This window comes from Crocodylus siamensis, chromosome 14 (genome assembly GCF_052110815.1).
Source record: "Crocodylus siamensis isolate JL-2025a chromosome 14, ASM5211081v1, whole genome shotgun sequence".
Taxonomy (NCBI): Eukaryota; Metazoa; Chordata; order Crocodylia; family Crocodylidae; genus Crocodylus; species Crocodylus siamensis.
Genome location: NC_143408.1, coordinates 28,517,932 through 28,537,608, shown reverse-complemented (window position 1 = coordinate 28,537,608; position 19,677 = coordinate 28,517,932). Strand labels below are relative to the sequence as shown.

General features: G+C 69.0%; 1 protein-coding gene across 23 annotated transcripts in view; it reads right to left on the bottom strand.

The window, feature by feature from the left end:
* The window catches only part of PHLDB1 (pleckstrin homology like domain family B member 1), a 45,307-nt gene that overhangs the window by 9,741 nt on the left and 15,889 nt on the right, over positions 1–19,677 (bottom strand). For 9 of the 23 annotated variants that reach the window (XM_090026836.1, XM_090026839.1, XM_090026837.1 and 6 more), the window contains 13 exons: positions 17,013–18,487; positions 13,312–13,572; positions 12,911–13,048; positions 12,468–12,605; positions 8,924–9,052; positions 6,329–6,484; positions 6,080–6,190; positions 5,709–5,798; positions 4,591–4,719; positions 2,987–3,124; positions 2,041–2,220; positions 1,276–1,437; positions 139–255 (listed from right to left, as the gene is read on the bottom strand). In XM_090026836.1, the coding sequence (XP_089882962.1) occupies positions 139–255; positions 1,276–1,437; positions 2,041–2,220; positions 2,987–3,124; positions 4,591–4,719; positions 5,709–5,798; positions 6,080–6,190; positions 6,329–6,484; positions 8,924–9,052; positions 12,468–12,605; positions 12,911–13,048; positions 13,312–13,572; positions 17,013–18,487 (3,224 nt within the window). Of the gene's footprint in view, positions 1–138; positions 256–1,275; positions 1,438–2,040; positions 2,221–2,986; positions 3,125–4,590; positions 4,720–5,708; positions 5,799–6,079; positions 6,191–6,328; positions 6,485–8,923; positions 9,053–12,467; positions 12,606–12,910; positions 13,049–13,311; positions 13,573–17,012; positions 18,488–18,860; positions 19,028–19,677 lie in introns of those variants that run through there. The other 14 variants (XM_090026830.1, XM_090026854.1, XM_090026850.1 and 11 more) reach the window with 12 other exon arrangements.

Here is a 19,677-nt window from a genome sequence, read left to right as displayed (position 1 = left end):
GGGACAGGGCCTCAGGTCCCACCGGCTGCCCGAATCCCAGGGCAGCTCCCAGAGCAACGGGCCAGACCACGCGCTGTGAGGAGGGCAAGATGGAGCCAGTGCTCCCCGTGTCCCCCACACGCCAGCCCCAGCCAGTACCTTTGGCGAGGAGCTGCGTCCCAGCGTGGCCACGCTGAGCTGGGACGATGACGGGGCCCCACCCCTGGCACACTGGAGCGAGCTGCTGCTGTCGCTGTCCAGCTTGGCACGATAGACCTGGGCAGGAAACACTGACTCAGGTGGGTACGGGAGGACAGGGCACAGGCCCTGGCACCTGCTCACCAGCGAGGGACCCCCCAGCCTCCCTGTGACGGCAGTTCATGGCCTGGGAGCCTCCCCCGTCCCGGGGAGAATGCCAGGGCTGCGGCGGACTGTCGGGCGCCGGGTTGAACGGGAGCTGGCCGAGGGGACAGGCCTGGAGCCAGCGCTGCGCCCAGAGGTGCGCAGGGCGCGCGGCAGCCCCAGCGGCAGGAGCACAGGCATGGGCACGGCAGCCTTCCCCTCCTGCCTTGCAGTGCCTCGTGAGGCCTGGCCCATCCAAGTGGACCAGCTGCAGACCCAGTCCCCACGGCTGAGCATGGGCACAGCAGCCTTTGCATTTAGCTGCCTCACACTCCCCTCCATAACGGGGCCTTTATCCCTGGCAAGTGGCCTGGAGCTGCCGTGGTCCGAGCCAAGGGGTCCGCACCACTGCACGGGAGGAGCTGGTCAATACCCTGGCCGAGCCCCTGGAGCGCGATGGAGTGCCGAGGCGCCCAGCGAGCAGGTGGAGAGTCACGGAGCGGGTCACTCCTGCACCAGCCACAACTACCAGCTCCCGCCAGTGCACGTGCGAGCCAGCCCCAACTCCAGGCGCACGCACAGGTTGCAGCCGTGGCTGAGGGCACTTGCTCCGCAGCAGGGCGCGCCCAGATGCCAGGCCTGGTGCTGGAGTCACACGTAGCTCCAGGCTCAGACGAGACGAGACTGGCAGGACCCAGCTTTCCAAGGCACCCAGCAGATGCCAGAGGAGTCTGCGGCATGGCATGGGGAAGCCTCGCCCCTGGAGCTGGCACAGCTGAGCCAGGCAGGGCCGGACACCAAGAAATCCAAGCCATGACCCCAGCTGGAGCGTTCCTGGTCCAAGAGCCGACCACAAATGTCCTTAGGGCTTGGCCCCTGGGGCCATCTCCTTCCCGTCCCACCACCTCTGCAGAGACTTGGGCCTGGCCCTGGCCTTGTCCCACAGGGAGTTACCTGGAGCGGCTTTCGAGAGGAGTGAGCTTTAGCAGGAAGAGGAGGAGGGGAGGAGGGAGGAGAGGCAGGGGAGGGGGCCTCCATGCCGGCCATGACCTCCTCATACCACCTCTCTAAGTCGAGGGCTGGGAGCTGCCCCAGGCTCCCTGCAAGCTTCTCCATCTGAAGAGAGAGGGGGCAGGAGACAGAAGACAGGACAGAGGGTGGAACACCAGGGGCAGAGACACAGACAGAGAGAATGAAAACCAGCAGAGCCCTGCCCTGGCCCGGCCCCGAGCCGTCCCGCTGCACAGGAACCGTGGTCTGGCACCAGTCCCTGGCCTGGCGCTTCACCCTGCCCGGACAGCCCCAGGCGCCAGGCCCCACGGCCATCACACCGGAGCTGGAGCAGGCACGTGCTCAGGAAGCAGCAGCTGCGATGCTCGATGCTCAGCCCAAACCGCCCCATTCAGGTCTCGCCAACTGACAGGGCTGGGCCCAGGGCCCGCGGCTCCGTCTGACGGGCGGCAATGGTGCAACGCTAACATTGCAAGGCTGCAGCAAAGCCAGCGAGCAGCACGGCAGAGCCGGCGGGGCAGGCTGGCCCGGGTGCTGTCCGCAGCTGGAAGCGTCACAACTTAACGGGCTCAAAGCAGGGGTCCGAGATCCACCCTTGGCACCATCGGAGCGTCCTCTCGGCTGCCAGGAGCCCCAACCCCGCCAGCAGCTGCTGTTCCCCACAGAGAGCGCAGAGTGGAGGAAGGAGGAGGGGGCACAGACACAAACCTCTGCAGAGACGGAGGAGGAGCAGAGAGGCAGCGCAGGAGGAGGAAGGCAGCCGGCGGGTGAAGCAGCTCGAGGGGCGCAGCTGGCAGGGTGGCAGCCCGGGGTGGGAGCAGGAGGGGCCAGCACTGGCTTGGCCCTGGCGCTGCCCAGGATCCCTGAGAGCTGCTCAATGGTCACGTACTGGGCAGAGAGGAGAAGCAGATAAACGCCGAGGCTGGGGCAACGGGAGCCCGGCCGGCAAGGACAGCGGCCATCCTGGGGGCATTTCACTTCCTTGCGGAGGTCAGGGAGGCCACGTAACTGGCTAGCATCCCTTGCCCACCCGCCGCCAGGCAGTGCAGACCCACAGGTACACAGCTGCGTGGCCTGGGCCTGCCCTGGTTGGTTATTTATAGGGGACTTGGGGGACCCCTTACTGCTTCCAAGCGGGGTGGAGAGAGGCCAGGACAGATGTGGTCGGCACTTCACGTGGCTCTGAGGAGCCACCTGTGTGCTCTGCAGCCCTGGCGCGGGGCTCCCTGCCTGACAGCATCCCACCCGTCCCCACTGCGCTCGGGCTGCTCCCACGTGCCTTGCCCCAGGATGCAGCCCCCAGCCCACCCGAAGGACTGCAGCCCCCAGAAGCAAGCGACTGAGACATTAACTTAGTCCACATCAGCTCCTCTGTCCCCAGGCCCCAAGGCTGTTGCCCGAGAGACCACAGGCCCCGTTGCGGAGGAGAGCAGAGGAGATGAAACTGCTCCAGCCGCCGTCAGTGCAAGGGAGAGTCTTCCCTGAGCCCAGACCAATGTGCAGCCAGGGGAGCGCCGGGAAGGGGAGCGCCAGGCATTGCCTTCCCTGGACCGGTCAGGCTCACCCTAGCAGGGAAGCGACCCCGGGAGCTGCTCAGCCAGAGCAAGCCAGGGCTGGGGGTGCGCAAGCACGAGAGCATGCTCGGAGCAGGTACCTCGGTGGCCATGGGAGGTACCGCAAGCAAGAGCGCACGGCACGCAGCAGCAGGGGCAGCAGCAGGAGCTTTAGCATCCAAGCCAGGGCCGTACACGGTGCTGCAGAACCTGAAAACGTCAGACAGCCTCATGTACTCCTGGAGAGCCGCGGCAGAGAAGGAGGAGCAAAGTTAGACACAGGCCAGCCAACACCAACAGCCCTGCACGCCACCAGCCCCTTGCCTCAGGTGTCCCATGAGCCTAGCTGGACACCCTGGCACATTCCCCTCCCGGGCCTCTGGCCGGGGAAATTCCCAGCCTGCCACCCCACATGCAGCCAAAGAGCTCTACGCTGTGGACTCGGACCACAGCAGGGCAGGGCACGGCCTGGGCACTGGACCAAGCGTCTCTGTTGGCCATGCTGCTGTCTGCCCGGCCGCGTCTCAGCTGCAGCCCCTGGCAGGGCACAGTCCAAATACCCATGGGCGGGGGCACCCCGCCTGCACCACCGTGGCACATTCGGCCTTTGTGCTGCTATCCCTGCTGGCCGGGGCTGACAAGCCCCCGAGTCAGACCACCTCCCCAAGTCCAGCCTCCAGGGCCAGCTGCTCCTGCAGCACCCAGGCCTGTGCCAACGGCCCCAGGGCTGCCCTCCCTTGCTGGCTGCAATGCACAAGCCCAAGGCACTTTGAGACTAGGTGTCCACCGCTCCTCTGGCATCTGAACACAGCTCAGCTAGTACCAGGCTGGCTGCCCAGCAGCACATTCAGTGGCAATGCAGGGAAGAGGGAACCCCAGACAGCGCATGGCCACCTGTACACACCAAACCCGATGCTGACCCCAGGAGCACCGAACACCTGCCGTGGGGAGGCAGCAGCAGCAGGGAGCTCTGGGGAGCCTGGCCACAGAGCCTCTCCTGCAGCCAGCTCTCCTGACCCAAACCCTGGGGGCACCAGCATGCTGACCCCAGGAGTGTCTGGCTCCCTGCTGACATGTGGGCTGGCTGCAGCATTAGGCATCTGCTGCCCAGTGTCACGAGGGGAGAGGTTTGCCAAAGAACCAGGCTGGCACTGGCAGAAGCCTGCCACAGAGCACTGCAGCCGTGCTGGCCAGCCTGTGCAGACACAGTGCCATGCAGTGCCCCCGTCACCACCCTTATGAGATTTTCAGAGAAGCAGAAGTGGACAGGAGGCTGGCAGGGAGCATGGAGGGCCCAAGGCACTTGCAGGGGACCGCCCTGCGGGACGTACAGCCAGCTCTGTGCAGCGGGCTCGCAGCAGGGAACAGGGCAAAGGACAGCTGCAAAGGAGAGGAGAGGAAGGCGCAGCTGGGCAGGTCGGGGAGCAGCTGCAGCCAGAAGCCACTGGGCCCGTCTGTGTTGCAGCCCAGGAGCTCTGAGGGTGATGGGCAATTACTGGCTTGTTAGAGTAGAAATGCCCCTGGAGGGGACCACATCTGTGCCTGGCTGCAGGGCCTGGGAACCCGAGGCAGCACGAGCCCATGGAGGCGAAAGGGTGGCCTGCCAGGCCCTGGACAAGCGGGAGCCGGCAGCAGCCTGGCACTGCTGCGTGCAGGCAGCGGGGCCGTGAGCGAGCAAGCAAGCACGTGCAATTAGTCCCGTTACCTCTTGCACCGTGGGGCAGGAGCAGGCAGAGGAAACAGCGGCTGGGGAAGCAGCGGCTCCGGGCAGAGGGGGCTGGGGCTTAGCTTCCTCCAGCAGGTCACAGTGCTCCGAGATATGAAGCATGCCCTGCTGGAGGGTAAAGGTGGTGAGGGCAAAGTGGACACACACATCGCAAGACCCAAACAGCCCCACGAGCCCCCTTCCCTTCCAAGGTGCTCCAGAGACCAAGTGGCGATGCAGCCCAGTGGAAGGCGCCAGTAGCCGGCCAGGGCACCCAGCACACAGCCTGCTGTGATGGGGACCCCGGGGAAAAGCGGATGCTGGAGCCCACTGCAGTCACGAGTGCCCGCTGGCTGGTCACTCCTCGACCCAGGGGGCCCAACTGTCCACAGCAAGGAGCCGAAGGGCCCAAGTTCCCTGCAGCACAGAGCCAGCTCCTCCACGCGGGCCGGGCGGGTCCGGCAAGACGCAGCCCCACTGGTGCCTCTGGACGTGTGACCTGCCAGGACCCCGGCACCCGCCAGACAGGCCTGCTGCCCCCCCGGCCCAGGAGCAAGGGCTCCCAGCAAGTGGCTCTGGCCCAGGTGGGCGCCTGGCATTCAAGCTGAGCAAACCTGGCAGCCACGCGTGGTCTGCTGGCTCAAATCTGCCCTGTGCACACCCACAAGCTCCCTGAGCCCAGGGGCGCTGGCTGCATGCTCACAGCGCTGCCTGCCCACAGACCCCACCATGCACGCAGCTCGCCAGGCTGCAGCGCCACTCCCCAACTCCTCCACGAGGCTCCAGCCCCAGCGTCAGGCAGGAATCAGCCCCGCATGCCCCATGGGCAAGGTGGGAGCAGGGCCCAGCTCCAGCTCAGGGCAGACCCACAGGCCAAAGGACAGCGCTGACCAGGGGCTGAACTTGGTTCCAGGTGCTCACAGCTCCCCCACCTCGCCCACGCGGGGAGCAAGATCCCTGCTGGGAAGGGGTGTGCTGCCCCTGCCATGTCCCAGCACAGCACGCCCCAGCCTCAGTGCCCGCGGTCACACTGGGCTGAGCCCAGCGCGTGGCTCTCAGTGGCATGAGGTGGCCAGTCCCGAGAGGAGCTCCCCCAGCCCCCGCAACCCTGCAGTTACCTCCTTGAGCGCGGATGAGGTCCGGGGGAAGCTCCTGCCATCAGTGACGAGGTGGTAGCGACGCTCGAGGGAGACGAGCTTCTCCTTCTCCTGGACACACCAGCCGGGAAGGGACAGGGACAGGTGTCAGCGCTCGCCACAGCGCCTGTCCCCAAGCCCAGGCAGCCTTGCCCCCTGCCCACAGCCCGTCCTGTCAGCGCCCTGCCCTCAGCTCCCCACCTCCCCCCCGCAGCCAGCAGCTGCCGGCAGCCCCAGGCACAGGGCCTGGCCCAGGCACATGCAGGGCTGGCGGTGGGCAGCGCTGGTGACAGACCCGCCAGCTTGGGCTGGTGCACGGCGCTGGGCAGGCCTGGCCCCAGCCCAGGCGTTACCTTGTGCAGCAGCTGCAGCACGGTGCTCTTCTCAGCGGCCAGGCGCTCCGACTCCTGCGCGGCCTGCAGCCGGATCTGGTTGGCCTGGCTCTCCAGGGCGGCCACGCGCTCCTGCGGGAGATGGAGCCGGTGAGCGGGCAGCAGGTGCCAGCGCGGCGCAGCAGCGCAGGCCAGGGAGCTCCGCGGGGCAGGGGCACGGAGCCTGCCACCCCGCGGGTAGACACAGGCCAAGGGCCGTTCCTCGCACACCTTTCTCCTGGCCACGCTGCGGTGACACTCGGCCCTGCTCTGCAGCAGCTGCAGGCTCACGGTCTCGCGCTCCTCCTCCAGGCGACTCTCCTTCTCCAGCTGCTGGAACTCCAGGTCCTCGAACGCCTTGGTCTGCGTCTCCAGGGCCTCCGCCTCCTTCAAACACAGCGGCAGCGGCTCAGCCCAGCACCCGCCCCCCGGCTAGGGACGCCACCACGGGGCAGGCGGGCAAGTCCAGGGTACCAGCGCCCAGCTGTGCAGCAGGAGGGAGGCAGGCTCCGGGGCCCCCAACACCTGGGTAGCTGAGCACATCAGCTGCTTCCCTGCCCCGCCAAGGCCCACAAGGCTGGGGCACTGCCAGGCAGAGGGGCGAGGGCTGCCCTGCCCTTTGGCCTGGGCAGGATGTCACCGTCCCCTGCTCCGTCCTCTGCCTAGCCCCTGCCATGGCACAGGGCACTGCCTGGGTCTTGCTAATGCCGCAGGCACACGGAGGGCCTGGGGACGGGGGGAGCCTGGCCCTGTCCAGTCCAGGGAGCACCAGCAGAGTCGCACGGGCAGCGCGGCGCGGGGAATCCCGGCAAGGGGGCTGGGCACAGCCAGGGGGGCCTGGGGGGAAAAGGCCTGAGCGGAGGGCAAAGCGCAGCCCCTGGGGTGGGGGGCTTGGCGGGGCTGGGGTGGCACCAAGGTGGCAGGCCTGGGCAGCCAGAGGAGCGCATGGTCCAAGACCGCCGGGATTGGGGGAGCGCGTGCTGGTCAGCCACGGGATCCACCCCAGCCGATCCCCTGAGGGCAGCGAACCCCCGAGGACCCATCAAGTCAGACGCTATTAACCACCCTCAAAGCCTCCAGCAACCCCCAGCCCAAGCTCGCTCCACCCCTGCCCAGCACCTGGCGGCAGCCGAATCAGAGCCCCGGCCCTGGGCGCAGCGTGCCCTGCTGGGAGGGGCTGGAGGCTGAGCTGGGCTGGGCACCAAGCCCTCAGCGTGCAGAGCCTGGGCCACGGCGCTCAGTCCACTCCCCCCTGGAGCCTGGCAGGGCCGGCGGCCAGCCAGGGTGACGTGTGGGGGCTGTACAAGTGCAGCCGTCGTCTTGCAGTGCTCAGCTCGTGCCGAGACAACCTGTCGCAGGCCCATGGAGGCACAATGCTCCGGGGCCAGGGCTGAGCCTGGCTTGAAACCTCTGCCTTGCCCTCCATCACATGCAACAGCACCTCCGGGGCAGGCTGGGCTGCACACAGGGCCACATGTTCCACGCCAGCAGCAGGGCTGCCCCGTCCGCCTGGGCAGCCACGTGTTTCTGCTGAAGCCCCGGGGCTGCTCTGGCCGCTGGCCAGGCCTGCAGCACCCGTGCACGATGCGCGGGCCCCCACACCGGGCAGACTAGGTCAGGCTGCCCTGGCCGACCGAGGTGAGCAGGGCACGAAAAGGCTGTGCCTCCAGTGCTGCAGGTAAGGTCCTGCCAGCCAAAGGGAAGCAGCGCAGTGCAGGATCTGGGCTCTGCAGCTGGATTAATGGCAGGGCCATTGCAGGCCCCCAGGCCAGGGCGCTCCATCCCCACGCAGACCTTCAGCGCCCGCCCTGCTGGATGCTCCCTTGCTGGGCTGCCATGCCCACGCCACGCGCTTTGTGGCTGGGAATGCCAATCCCACTGAGACACAGGCCAACAGTGGGGCCTGCACCACGGGAAGGTCCAACCACATGCAGGGAGGGTGGCCGGATCTTGCCTGGAACGTCCCAGCAACTGGGAAACGCGCTGCACCGACAGCGATGTCACACGGACTGGACAACCGACACGGCCACAGGGCCGTAGGACGGGACGCAGAGGCATGCACAAACGCTCGTGCCCGCCGCTGGCCTGGCCTCCCATGGCTGAGCTATGCTGTGTCCAGGACAGATGCCCCCGGGCAGCTGCCCCACCCAGAACAGCTGACACCCAGGCTTGGGCCCCCTTGGCAGGGCTGTCCCTTTAGCCAGCCCAGCGGCCCGTGAGCAGGTCAGCTCCTCTGGCCCCTGAGCTGGGACCACAGCAGCTCCCTGATGCGGCCTGCCTGGCTCTGTGGCAGGGAGCAGGCCGGGGCAGAGGCCCCACTCCAGAGCGGCTCCTGCGGGGGCTGAGCTCCAGGGGGACAGCCCTGCCCTGGCATCGCTGCCGACTGTGCTCAACGGCAGACCTGGAGCTGGCGCCGAAGCAGGGCGAGCAGCTGTCTGCTGCCCTGAGGGGCGAGTGGCGCGCTTCCCACTGGGGGTTTGAAGTCGGGCCCGCGCACCCAAGCCCCCCTGCCAGGCACCGAGCGCAGCGGGCGCGCTGGCCTCCTCACTCTTAGCCCCCGGAGAACGAAGGGGGCCGGGGGAGGCTACAGCCCTGCACAGAGAGGCGGGGAGGGCCACGACGCCTGCAGGCAGCAGAAGCCTTGCTCGCTCTGCCCAGCCGCCGCTGTGCCAGCCAGACCGTGCCGAGCTTACCAGTACCGCGCACCTGGACGCCAGCCTCCTCCAGCCTGCGGTGCGGCCAGGCGGCGGGGGCTGGAGCTGGAGACGCGAGCCTGGCGCTGGGGGAAGTGGGCCGTGGTCCCGAGGGGCGGGGTTAAACACTGACCCTTCTCATCTGGTCCTGTAACTGCTCCCGCATTGATTCAGGGCAGTTATCAAGCTGGCTCTTCGACTCATTGTAAAGTGCCTGGAGTTTCTCTAGCTCCTTCCTTTCAGCATCAACCTTTGCCCTCTCCTGAATCGGGGAAAACAACAAACAAAACACAAAAGAGAGAAAACACTTCTCAAATCCGCGCCATGCAGAAGCGGAGAATTAGACAGCGCTCAGGCAGGGGAGGCGCAGAGGGCATCGTCCGGAAGACGAGAAAGCAGAAGCACGGACCCAGGGCTAGAGGGTTAACGTGGTGATTGCTCCGGGCTGGACCTCGGTCTGCGTCTCAGGACAGAGGCGGAGCAGCGAGCGCCACAGCCCAGTGGAGACGGACAGGAGCCGGCTCTGGGCACAGCCTAGCCTGGGGCCGGCGCAGCCACCAGCAGCGGCACGCAGCAGCGCCAGGCATCCTCGCCAGGCGCGGGGACAAGCGTAACAGCCCCAGCGAGGCACCCAGTGTTGCACTGCCAGGTCATCAGCCGCCCGAAGACGGGGGCAGGACGGGCAGGTCAGGGCTGCACGCCCCTCTGTGCAAAGGGGCGACGGGGGCTCTGACTGCGGAGACCGAGATCCAGCCCTGCTGCAGTTAATGCTGGGCCCTGGGTCGCGCTGCAGCGAGTTAGTGACACAGCAGACCAAGGGGCACCGGCTGTTCTCCACTCCGCACGCAGGCAAGCTCTGCCGCTGCCCTCTGTCCTGCAGAGCGACACGACGCGACACTGTGCTCAAAGGCTGGGCCTGCCAGGCTCCCGCCACCACCAACAGTGCTGGAACGCAGCGCCTGCGCCACGTGCCTGCCCCCTCCCCTGGTCCCTAAATGTCTTGCACTCTCACAGCCCCCGGAGGAGAGGGACTGTTACACCCATGTGACAGGCGGGGAAACTGAGGCAGAGAAGGGAAGTGACTGACCAATCTCCTGCAGGGAGTCAGCAGAACCAGGCCACAGGGCCCTGCTCACCAGAGCTGACCCCACGACGGCCCTCCCGTCCCACACATGCTGCCCCACGTCCAGTACGACTGTGGGGTCCCTAAGCAGCGCCCAGAGCCTGGTCACAGCACAGGTTGGGGCCCGCAGGCTCGGACACAGCCGCTGGAGAAGCACGGCTCTGCGGGGACTTTGCTACCTAACGTTTTGCTCCGAGGAAGGGAGCAGGGAACTGGATTTCAAGCAGACGTCCCTGGATGCCCTCCTCTGGGTTCCTGCACTCCAAGTGACACTGTGCATGCACACGTACACACATGCACACAGACACGCATGCACACCCCCATGCACGCACACACACACACACACACACACACACCATACGCAGGCACACACATGCCTATTCATAGCACAGAATTTTCCACGCCAGCCCAGCTAGTCGCATCCACTGAGCTCAGTTGCTTCTCAGTGACAAAGGAATTCCTGGGCACTGATGCATGGCCCGTCCCTGCAGCCCCCTCCCACCTGCCTCCCTTCAGCAGCCCCCAGGCACCAGCCCCGATGGCAGAGGGCTGGCGGCTGGCTTGGTGTACAATGAGGCACGGCACAGAGCAGGAGGGCAACATGCCCAGCTAACGCACCCTGTGCGTGTGGGGAGAGGGGCACGTTGCAGCCCGGCTCTGAGAGCACCCCCTCGCCCCCGGCTGCAGGCAGAGCTCTGGGGCACACGGCCCAGGGAACACGCCAAGTGGGGGCTCCCAGGCACAGGCACCTGGCAGCGAGCACCGGCGCCGGCCAGAGGGGACTGGAAGACGCCTTCCCCGAGACCCTATGACCACAGCACATGGGCACTAGAGCTGTCCGGGGCAGCCAGGAGGTGGGGAGCAGCTGTGGGGCCGGGCAGGGGCCAAGGACGGGGCCTCCAGGCTGCGTTCCCAGGCCAGAGCCAATGGGGTCGTGTCAGGGGATCAGCCCGCCCTGGGCCCCAGGCCCCTGCCCTCCATCCTGCGAGCAGCACAGCATGCTGCCAGAGGGCAGCCCAGCTCCGCACCGCTCGGGGAGGCCCAAAAGCAGCCCCAGCCCAACACCCTCCTCCAGCAGCACCGGGGGGCTGAACTTCAGCCAAGAAGCCTCAAATCAGGAGCACGATGCGTGCCAGAGCAAGTCTCCCCTGCCTCGCACACCTGCAGCAGTACACCACTCACACGCATGCACGCACACGCATGTCACATCGGTACGGACCCAGAGCACGAGGGGCGCTGTGCCTGGTCCCCTCCGGCCTGGTCAGAAGACAAGTGTTAGGGAGACAAGGGGGCCCGTGAAGAGCCGGGCTAATGGTTAGGCGCGACCCAGGCAGGCAGGCAGGGTTAGAGGCAGAGCTCAGCGGCAGAGGGCCAGAGCAGGCCGGTTAGAGCGGCAAGAGATGGAGGCAGCGCGGCCGTGGGAGCGTGGTCTCTGGGCTCCATGCCCGGGCAGCCAGCGGCTGCAAACAAGGGCTCGCGGAAGGGCTAGAAGAATTTAAACAGAAGAAACGAATCCCCGCAGGAGAGCCAGGGTGGCAGCGAGGAATCCCCACAGGAGCCGGGCAAAGGTTCTCGGGAGCTGGGCGAGGAACAAGCGTGGCCCTGATCCTCACTCCAGCAGTATGGCAGGCGGTCATCCCCCTGCCCTGCTTCCCCCCTGTGGGGGCGGCGAGGGGCTTCTTGGGGCCGAAGCCGACGGGGAGCGGGGCAGTGCCGGGGCAGGACGGGAAGCTGCCAGGGCTCCACGGAGAGCACGGCCTCCGGGTCGGTCGGTTGGTCAGGTGCGCTTGCATTGCAGCGGGGCACAGCCCTTCCTCAGAGGACAGGTGGGGAGGGGACCACCTGCAAGCCCCAGGCCCCAGCCCCTTCCCTGCCTCCCGGAACCGGTCTCCGCCGAGCCGGGAATCCACAGCCCCACGGCGCGTTTCCGGTCAAAGCCAGGTGATGCTTTGAACAGACTGACCCAGTGCCCCAGCCAGAGAAACACCACAGCTGTCACCACCACGTGCGGAGCTGCAGGCTCCACGGGGCGGACAGAGAACGGCGAGCTCATGACACCTCCTACACCAAGACCACACACAGGAAGGGGGGGGGGTGCAGGCCCGGGACCCGGCTGCAGCCCTGGGGACGGCTCTGCCAGCAGAGCGGCTACCAAAGTGTGCCCCAAGCACTGAAAAGAGCTGCACTCCCGTAGCAGCACCAAGGATGGACAGAGCTCCTCAGCCAGCAGAAGGAAGGGAAGACGCCAAGAAGGGAGGGGCCGGCTCCTGCCCCCGCAGACCTGGCAGCTCCCGAGACTCTGCCCATGGCAGCGGCACATGGGAGAGGCTCACAGCCAGGACAGCACCCCAGAGCCAGGGGCTCGGCCCTGGGGGACGGGTCCAGGGCACGCCAGGCGGAGACCCCGCGCCACTGTCCTCCGGGGTCAGCGCAGGCCAAGAGAGCAGCCTCCGCAGCGGGGGTGGGCGAACAGGGTTGTCCAGCCGACAGGACTGAGCAAACGCGCTGCAGCCGTCGCTTCCAGGCGAGAGGAGGCTCCGGCTGCGGGGTTTACCTTGTCGCGCTCCTTCTGGACGGCAGCGTCCAGGCCGGACAGCTTCTCCTGAAGCTGCTGAGCCATCTTCTGCTCCTGCTGCAGCTGCATCAACTCTGCCTCGCGCTCCCCCTGCACCAGAGCCCGCTCCATCTCCGCCTGTGCAGACAGACCCGGTCAGAGAAGTCCGGCAGCCTCTGGCCAGCCACCCGCCACGGCCATGGGGCCTGGAGCCCAGCAAGGCTCTGCTAACAGACAGGGCATGGAAGGACCGGGACTGTGGACCACAGCTCAGATTCTGCGTGCTCAGGACCCGTGCACCCCTCCTGGCCTGGGCCAGGCCACACCAGGCTGCAGGGCAGGTCTGACCCGTGGGCTGCACCCAGAGGATCAATGCCCTGGAGCCCCCGGCCGGGAGCAGGGCCCCTGTGCCCCTCCACGCACAGCGGGCCGCGGCCCCTCACCTCGCGGGACGACTCCTGCAGCTGCTGCTCCAGCTCCTTTACACAGCACTTGAGTTCATCCACTCGAGCCAGCACCTGTGCCCGCTCCTCCTCCAGCAGAGCTGCCTCCTTGGCCCTGCCCCCCGTGGACTCCTCGTGCTGCCGGCACAGATGGGCCAGCACTCAGCCGAGCTGCGCGAGGGACCTCGCAGGTTCCTGTGGCCCCTGCCACCCTTGCCACCATGCCAGGACAAAGGCAGCGGGCGCTGCAAGGACCCTGCCCCCGGCCCCCCACGCAGCGCTCACCTGGCGCACCCTGCCTTTGCCCCTGTTGTTGGCCTGGCAGCTCTGCCCGAGGCCCCCGGGTCCCAGGGCCCTCGCCTCACGGTGGGTGCTCTCCCTGCCATGGGACGACCCCTCACCTCATGGTGGGTGCTCTCCGTGCTGCTGCACTCCTCCTTGAGATTCTCCTCGTCCGACTTCTCCAGGTTCTCCATCATCTGCCGGTGCATGAGGGGCTCGCCATGCTCCTCCAAGGAGCGCCCGAGGCCCAGGACAGCCAAGCCGGCTGAGCCCTTGGAGGGCCGCCTGCCCGTCAGCGTGCCATCGCCCACGTCTGCGGCCCCATCAGTGCGGGTGTACTCTGCACACAGGTTCAGGATGGTCTCCAGGCGCTGGCGCTCCTGCAGGGCGAGGGGACATCAATCAGCAGGCTGCTCAGAGTCAGGGGGGCCTCGCCGACCCTCCAACACCACCCACCCCTGCAGGTGCAGGCACTGCTGCCTGGGACCCCCGCCTTTGCCCTCAGCTCGGGGACACCACAGCCCACGCTGCAGCAATGCTCCAATGGGATCAAACGTTGTCACACCAGGCTGCGAGGACACCTTCCCCGCCCCGGCACGCTCCGAGAGGCACCGAGTCCCAGGGCGCCCACCCTGGGGACTAGCTCCACGTCTGGGTCTGGCTGGCATGGGGCTGCCCTCTGCTGAGCCCCGCTCCGGGACCATCATGGGAGCCCCGGGGCACCCCGGCACAGGGCCCAGCAGACAGGGGGATTATACGTGGAACGGGGCGAGCGCCCCAAGAGCCAACCCCACGAGGCTCCCCATTCCCTGCAGAGCAGTGGGGCAGGCACTCACAAACGTGGCAGGTCCATAAATCCCTGGCTCTGCTCCGGGGCCTGACAGACGGGGGCAAGCACCAGGGCGGGGTCCGGACACCTGCTCAGCCCCAGCCGCAGCTCAGCCAGCCCCGTCCTGCACCACCTGGCCCTGCCTGTCACTGCTGGGATGCCGGCCAGGTCTGCACGCCTCAGCCCTGGCCTGGGCGCGACATGGCACGGTGCAGCGGCAGAAAGCTCTGCGAGGCGCAGCTGCTCGCCCTGGCTGTCGTGGGGATGGCACCACATGGCAGCCATGGACCAGAGCACGGAGACCTGGTCCCAGGAGCCCAATCTGGCCCCAGGTGGAGCCGCAGCTCAGGCTGCTCAGCTGGGGAGTCTGAGGCCGCGGGACGGACGGGCTCACCCAGGACACCACACGGGGAGGGGACACCCGCAGTTAAACCCGAGCAGGCTGCGTGCGGACGCTCCCGACGCATGTCAGCTTCGACCAGTTCCACCTGGAGCCAAACGCAACCAGCCTTGGCGTGAAGCCTGACGCCCATCGCGGGGCACCCAGGCCATCACCTGGGCCTGAGCCCTGCCTGGCCCATGGGGCCCAGAGGGACTGACAAAGTCCTGTCCCCTCTGGCCCAGCCTCAAGGGAGCCCCTGCTGCTCCCTGCCCTGTGCCCCTACACTGCCCCGCTCCGGGCACCTGCGCTGCACCCCCTGCATGCCCCTTGTCCACACAGCAACCACAACAACCAAACCTCAGCAGTGCCAGGCTGGCTCCTCGGTCACCCCGAGGGGCTCAGTCCTGCAGTCGTGCCCCTGGGCACAGCAGGACACAGGTCCTGTTCATGCATCCATGCCCTGGGAGGTGGGAGGGTGCATGCACATGCACACACATACTTGCTGCACACCCCACAAGCTTGCTGAGCAAGGCAGGAGGCTCCTGGGCTGGCTCATCACGCAGGCGCGTGCCTACGTGACACAGCGCGCCCTGCACAGCCCGGCCGCACCCCGGCCAGATGTGCCTCAGAGCCATCTCTGTCTGCTGGCACCAGGCCAGGGCGCTCCCACGCTGCGGGAACGACTCTGCCCATGGCGCCCGCAAGGACACTGGTCTGCGCTGCAGGCAGGCCCAGGCGCTGGGGCAATGGCAGGACCGGGGGCTGCCCCGAGGGCCTGGCTCTAGCTGTCTGCCAGCCCCATGCAGCACTCACCCCACAAGCCCTGTCCCAGCAGCCCAGCCCCAGCCCCAGCCCCAGATGCTGCTTCCCCTCTCATCAGGTGCCAGGGGCTGGTCCCAGAAGCGCTTCTCCCCCTTTCAGGGGGCTGGGCATGGGAGTGACCCCCTGCCCGGCCGCGCCAGCGCTGCCCTGCGACCTGAGGCTGCGGGAGGAGTCAGGCGCTCCGCCAGACACGGAGGCACAGGTACGCATCTCCCCAGCGTCCCCGGGGGGCCTGCTGGCCTGGGGAGCCGGGGTCCAGCCTGCTCAGGCACTGGCCGCGCTGCATGGACGCTGCTGCCAACTCCCACACGGGTCAAGTGCCCAGATGAGGTCACCGAGGAGCCCAGCTGGCGGCACCTGGCCTGGGCAGCTCGGCGCGGGGGCGGGGATGGAGCGGCACGCGTGCCGGGGACGGCTCCAGGGCAGCGAGTGCCAGGCACAGCATCACCACGGCCATCGCCCTGCCCCCTGCCCGAGGCAGGCAGCACGGGGACGGCTTCGTCCTGCACCTGCTGCAGACACGGCCCCACGCCACGGGAACAGCCAAGGCCAGGCAGCCCCACGGGGGAGGCGGGGGCACTGGGGAGAGCGGTGAGGGGAGGCCTACTCCTTCCTACCCCACCTGCCCCCTGCTTCTCCGGCGAGGTCGGGGTGCCCCGGCGGGCCCCAGCGCCACGTACTCACGGGGGGTCCCGCCCTCTTCCAGGGGGCCCACGCAGGGCTCGGCAGGCCCTGCCGCCCACCTGCGCTCAGCACCACCCGCGCAGGAGCGCGCCCGCGGGCACGTGACCCGGCAGCAGCCGGAGACAGACTAATTACAGAGCCCGCCGCGCGGGGCTGGAGCGCCCGGCACGCACAACCCCGGGGCTATTTCTGGACAGTGAATCAGGCCGTCTGAGAGCAAACTGAGTCAGTGCTGAGTAAACAGCCTCCTCCCCCACCGCCAGCCAAGCCGTGGCAGCGGCCCCCACCCACGGCCTTGCTCCTGCGGCGTGGGCCTGGGCTCTACCCACAGCCCGGGAAGGGGAGCGGGAGCCAGGATGCCCAGGCTCCCAGCCCGTGCCCTGCACTCAGGGCGCAGTGCTGGGCAGGGACCCTGCACCCACCCCCACGCTGCAGCCTCCCAGGGATGTCTGCTTGGTGCCCGGCGCCCTGCCCGTGCCCCCCGGCGGGACAGGCCGCACCCCTGCCAGGCAGCCGCTGCCCTGGGACAACTCTAAATATAGGGACTCTGCGCCTGCAAGGCCACCGGCAGCCCGGGGAAGCTCTGCACCACGCGCGCACTGCAATTACCAAGGCCAGGACGCTAACCACCGGGGCCAGATGCTTGGCTCCCTGCCCCGCTGCCCCCACGCTCACATACCCTGGCCTTGATCACGGCAGAGGCCTCGCAGAGAGGGCCCTGCCCCCCACTCCCAGCCACGCCGCCGAGTGCTCGGCCCCGGGAGCATCCGCACAAGCAGCACCCACCCGAGATGGTGGCAGCGGGTGGGTCGGAGCTGCCCACGCGGCCCTCGGCATGCACCCGCCGGCCTCAGCGCGAGCCGGGTGAGGCCACAGCAACTGCCATAAGTATGGCACAGACCCCCACCCTCTCCAGGGGACACCAAGCCGCCTGGCACGACGGTGCCTCTCCAGGCGTGCCCCTGGCACATCTGCAAGGCCAGCCTCGCGCCCCGGGCAGGCACGAGCCGTCCGAACCGACCACGCCGCCCCAGCCCGAGACCCTCACGCTCCTGCCAACCCTGCCCCCAGCCCCACCGCCAATGCCCCCGCGCCCCTCTCACCAAGCGCTCCATCTCCTGCTCGCGCAGCCGCTCCTCGCGCTGGCGCCGGTGGTACTCCAGCAGCTCGTCCTCATTGCCGCTGACCTCCGTGATGCTGTTCTTGCGCTCCCGCGCGCCCGCCGGCAGCCGCAGGTCCCCCGACAGCTTCCTCTGCACACGGGGGCTCTGGCGGGGCGACGGCACAGCCAGCGAGCCCAGGCTGTAGGCAGGAGTCAGGGTGCCACCAAAGCTGGGCCTGCGCTGGGCAGGCAGCTCCACCGGGACGGTGGGTGAGGGGCTCCGGGCTCGCACGCTCCTCCCTGCTGCCGCGGACGAGGCGAAGGAGGCGTCCTCGTGTCTCTCCAGGGGCCTGGCCCCCCTGCGCCGGCCCCGCGGGCTCTCGAGGACCTCCCTGCCCAGCCTGGCCTGCGGCACGGGGCTCTCCGGCATGGGCCGGGCGGGGGCCGACGGGCCGGAGGGCGGGGGCGCGGCGCGGCGCGGCAGGGACGGGCTGAGGGGAGGCAGCTCCCTCATGCTCTCCCCGCCTCGCCGGCCCGGCCGCGGGCTCTCGGGGGGCTGCAGGGGCCGGCCGCCCTGGCTGCCATGCACAAAGCCGGCAGCCTCCACGGGCTGCAGGGCTCTCGCCAACCCCTGGCGCGAGGGGCTGGGGGCCAGGGGCCTGTCACTACCGGGGGGCTCCCGGCCCTCTCGGAGGGGGCTGGGCGGGCGCTCCTGCAGGGCCCCCACCTTCAGCCTCTGGGCAGACGAGGCCTGGGATCTGGGGGCCGGCTGGGGGCTGCCGGGGACGCTGGCAGGCTGGCCACGGGAGCCCCCGGCCGCGAAGTCGCTCCGGCTCGCGGGCACCCGGGGCACGGGCTGGCTGGGGGCGCCCAGCCGCGGGCTCTCGCCGGCTTGCCAGGCCTCGGGGCGGGGGGCGCTCCTGCTGGGCGTGGGGCTGGGGGGGCGGCGCTGCACCCTGGGGCTGCCCTCGCTCGGGGCCGCCCCGCCGGCCCGCAGGTCCAGGCCGCAGCCCCCGTACGGCGGGGGGGGCGGGCGCTGCGCCGGGGGCTGCATGGCGTGGCTGTAGCTGGAGGAGCGCACGGGCACCACGGGCGGCGTGGCGGGGCCCTGCTCCTGGCTGCTGGGCGAGGGGCTGGTGTAGCCGCCGCTGCTGGCGGGGGACGAGAGCGGGGAGAAGGGCGGGGAGGTGTTGTCGTAGCTGGAGCCCACGGACGTGGCCCCGGGGCTCAGGGGCGGCGACAGGAAGTAGCGCCCGCCCCCGTTCACCACGGGGGACTCGGGGGCCCGGGCGCTGGTGGAGAGCTTCTTGCCGGGGGCCCCCGGCTCCTCCCGCGCCAGGGAGTCCATGATGTCCTGGAGGTCCTTCTCGATGGAGCTGACCAGGGAGCTGTGGCTGGGCCGCGGCCGCTCCCCCGGCCCCTGCGGCAGGGCGCTCGGGGGCAGCGCGCGGTTGCCGTTCACGAGGCCGTCCGGCTCTGCGGGAGACACCGGAGCGCGCGTTAGCCCGGCGCAGCCCGCGCCGGCAGAGGCCGCGCACGCGCCTGCTCCAGGTCCCTGGAGGCCCCGGCCCGCGCGGCAGCCCCCGCCCCGCCGCCACCCCGCTCTGCGCGCGCCGGAGCCTGCAGGGCTCTGCTCCGGCCCCCGCGCGTCCAGGCGGAGGCCTGGCTGCCGCGGCCGGGGCGCCGGGCCCAGGGAGCGGGCTCCGGCCCGGACAGCCTCCTGGGGCCCGGCGGCAGCACACCCCGGCCAGCGTCAGGCAGCCACGGGAGTCGCTGCTGCCCCGCGGGGGCTCAGACCCTGGGCGGGCACCCCCCGCCGGGGGCTCCCAGCCAGCCGCCCCGGGCTCACATTGCCGCGGCCAGGCAGGTGTCCCGCTAGCTCCATCGCCCGGGCAACCGCCACGTGACCGCTCCTGCCAGCGCGGCGGCCGCGCAGCCCCGGCCCCCCGCGTGCCGCGGCCGCGCTGGGGGCGGGGGCCTCTGGCCTTGCCGCAGGCGGCAGGCGCGTGAGGACTGTTGCGTCTGCCTGGCCGCGGTGATCACCCCGGCGCTGCCTGACCCTTCCTCCGGAGCCTCTTAGACAAAACCAAGCCGGGAGAGGCGGGGAGGGAGGAAGCCGAGCTCAAGAAGCAGCAGGCCTCTGCCTTCCTCGGCTGGGGCTGGGGCGGGTCTCTGGCCAGGCCGCGCAGGCTGGGCCAGGGAGGTCGCGAGCACCCCTGCAGCCTGGGCCAGCCCTGCACGCCCAAGCTCAGGTCAAAGGCAGAGCAGGTCGCCCAAGGCCCTGGCGCCTGCAGCTCTCGCCCCAGTGCCAAGCTGCAGCACTCGTCAGCCACGGGCAGATCCCAGCAAGGCCGAGGCGGGGACGCTGTCGCTAGTAATGGAGAAGGGCCACAAAGGGGAAGGAGGAAGAAGCAGTGATGCAGCCACCATGGGAAAACCCAGCGGGGAGCACTGCGGGACCCACTGTCGGGAAGACGAGACGTGCTCCCGGCGCACACAGCCACAGCAGGGGCTGAACTAATGGGCAGAGCTGCGGCCTGACCGCCAGTCCCAGCAAGAGCTGGGAGGGATCGGTTGGTTAACGAGCTCATCAGGGCCAGGGCGGACCACGGCTCTGCGCGTTCCCGCTGCACCTGCTCCGGGGACGCGAGCTCCTGCCCGTGGCC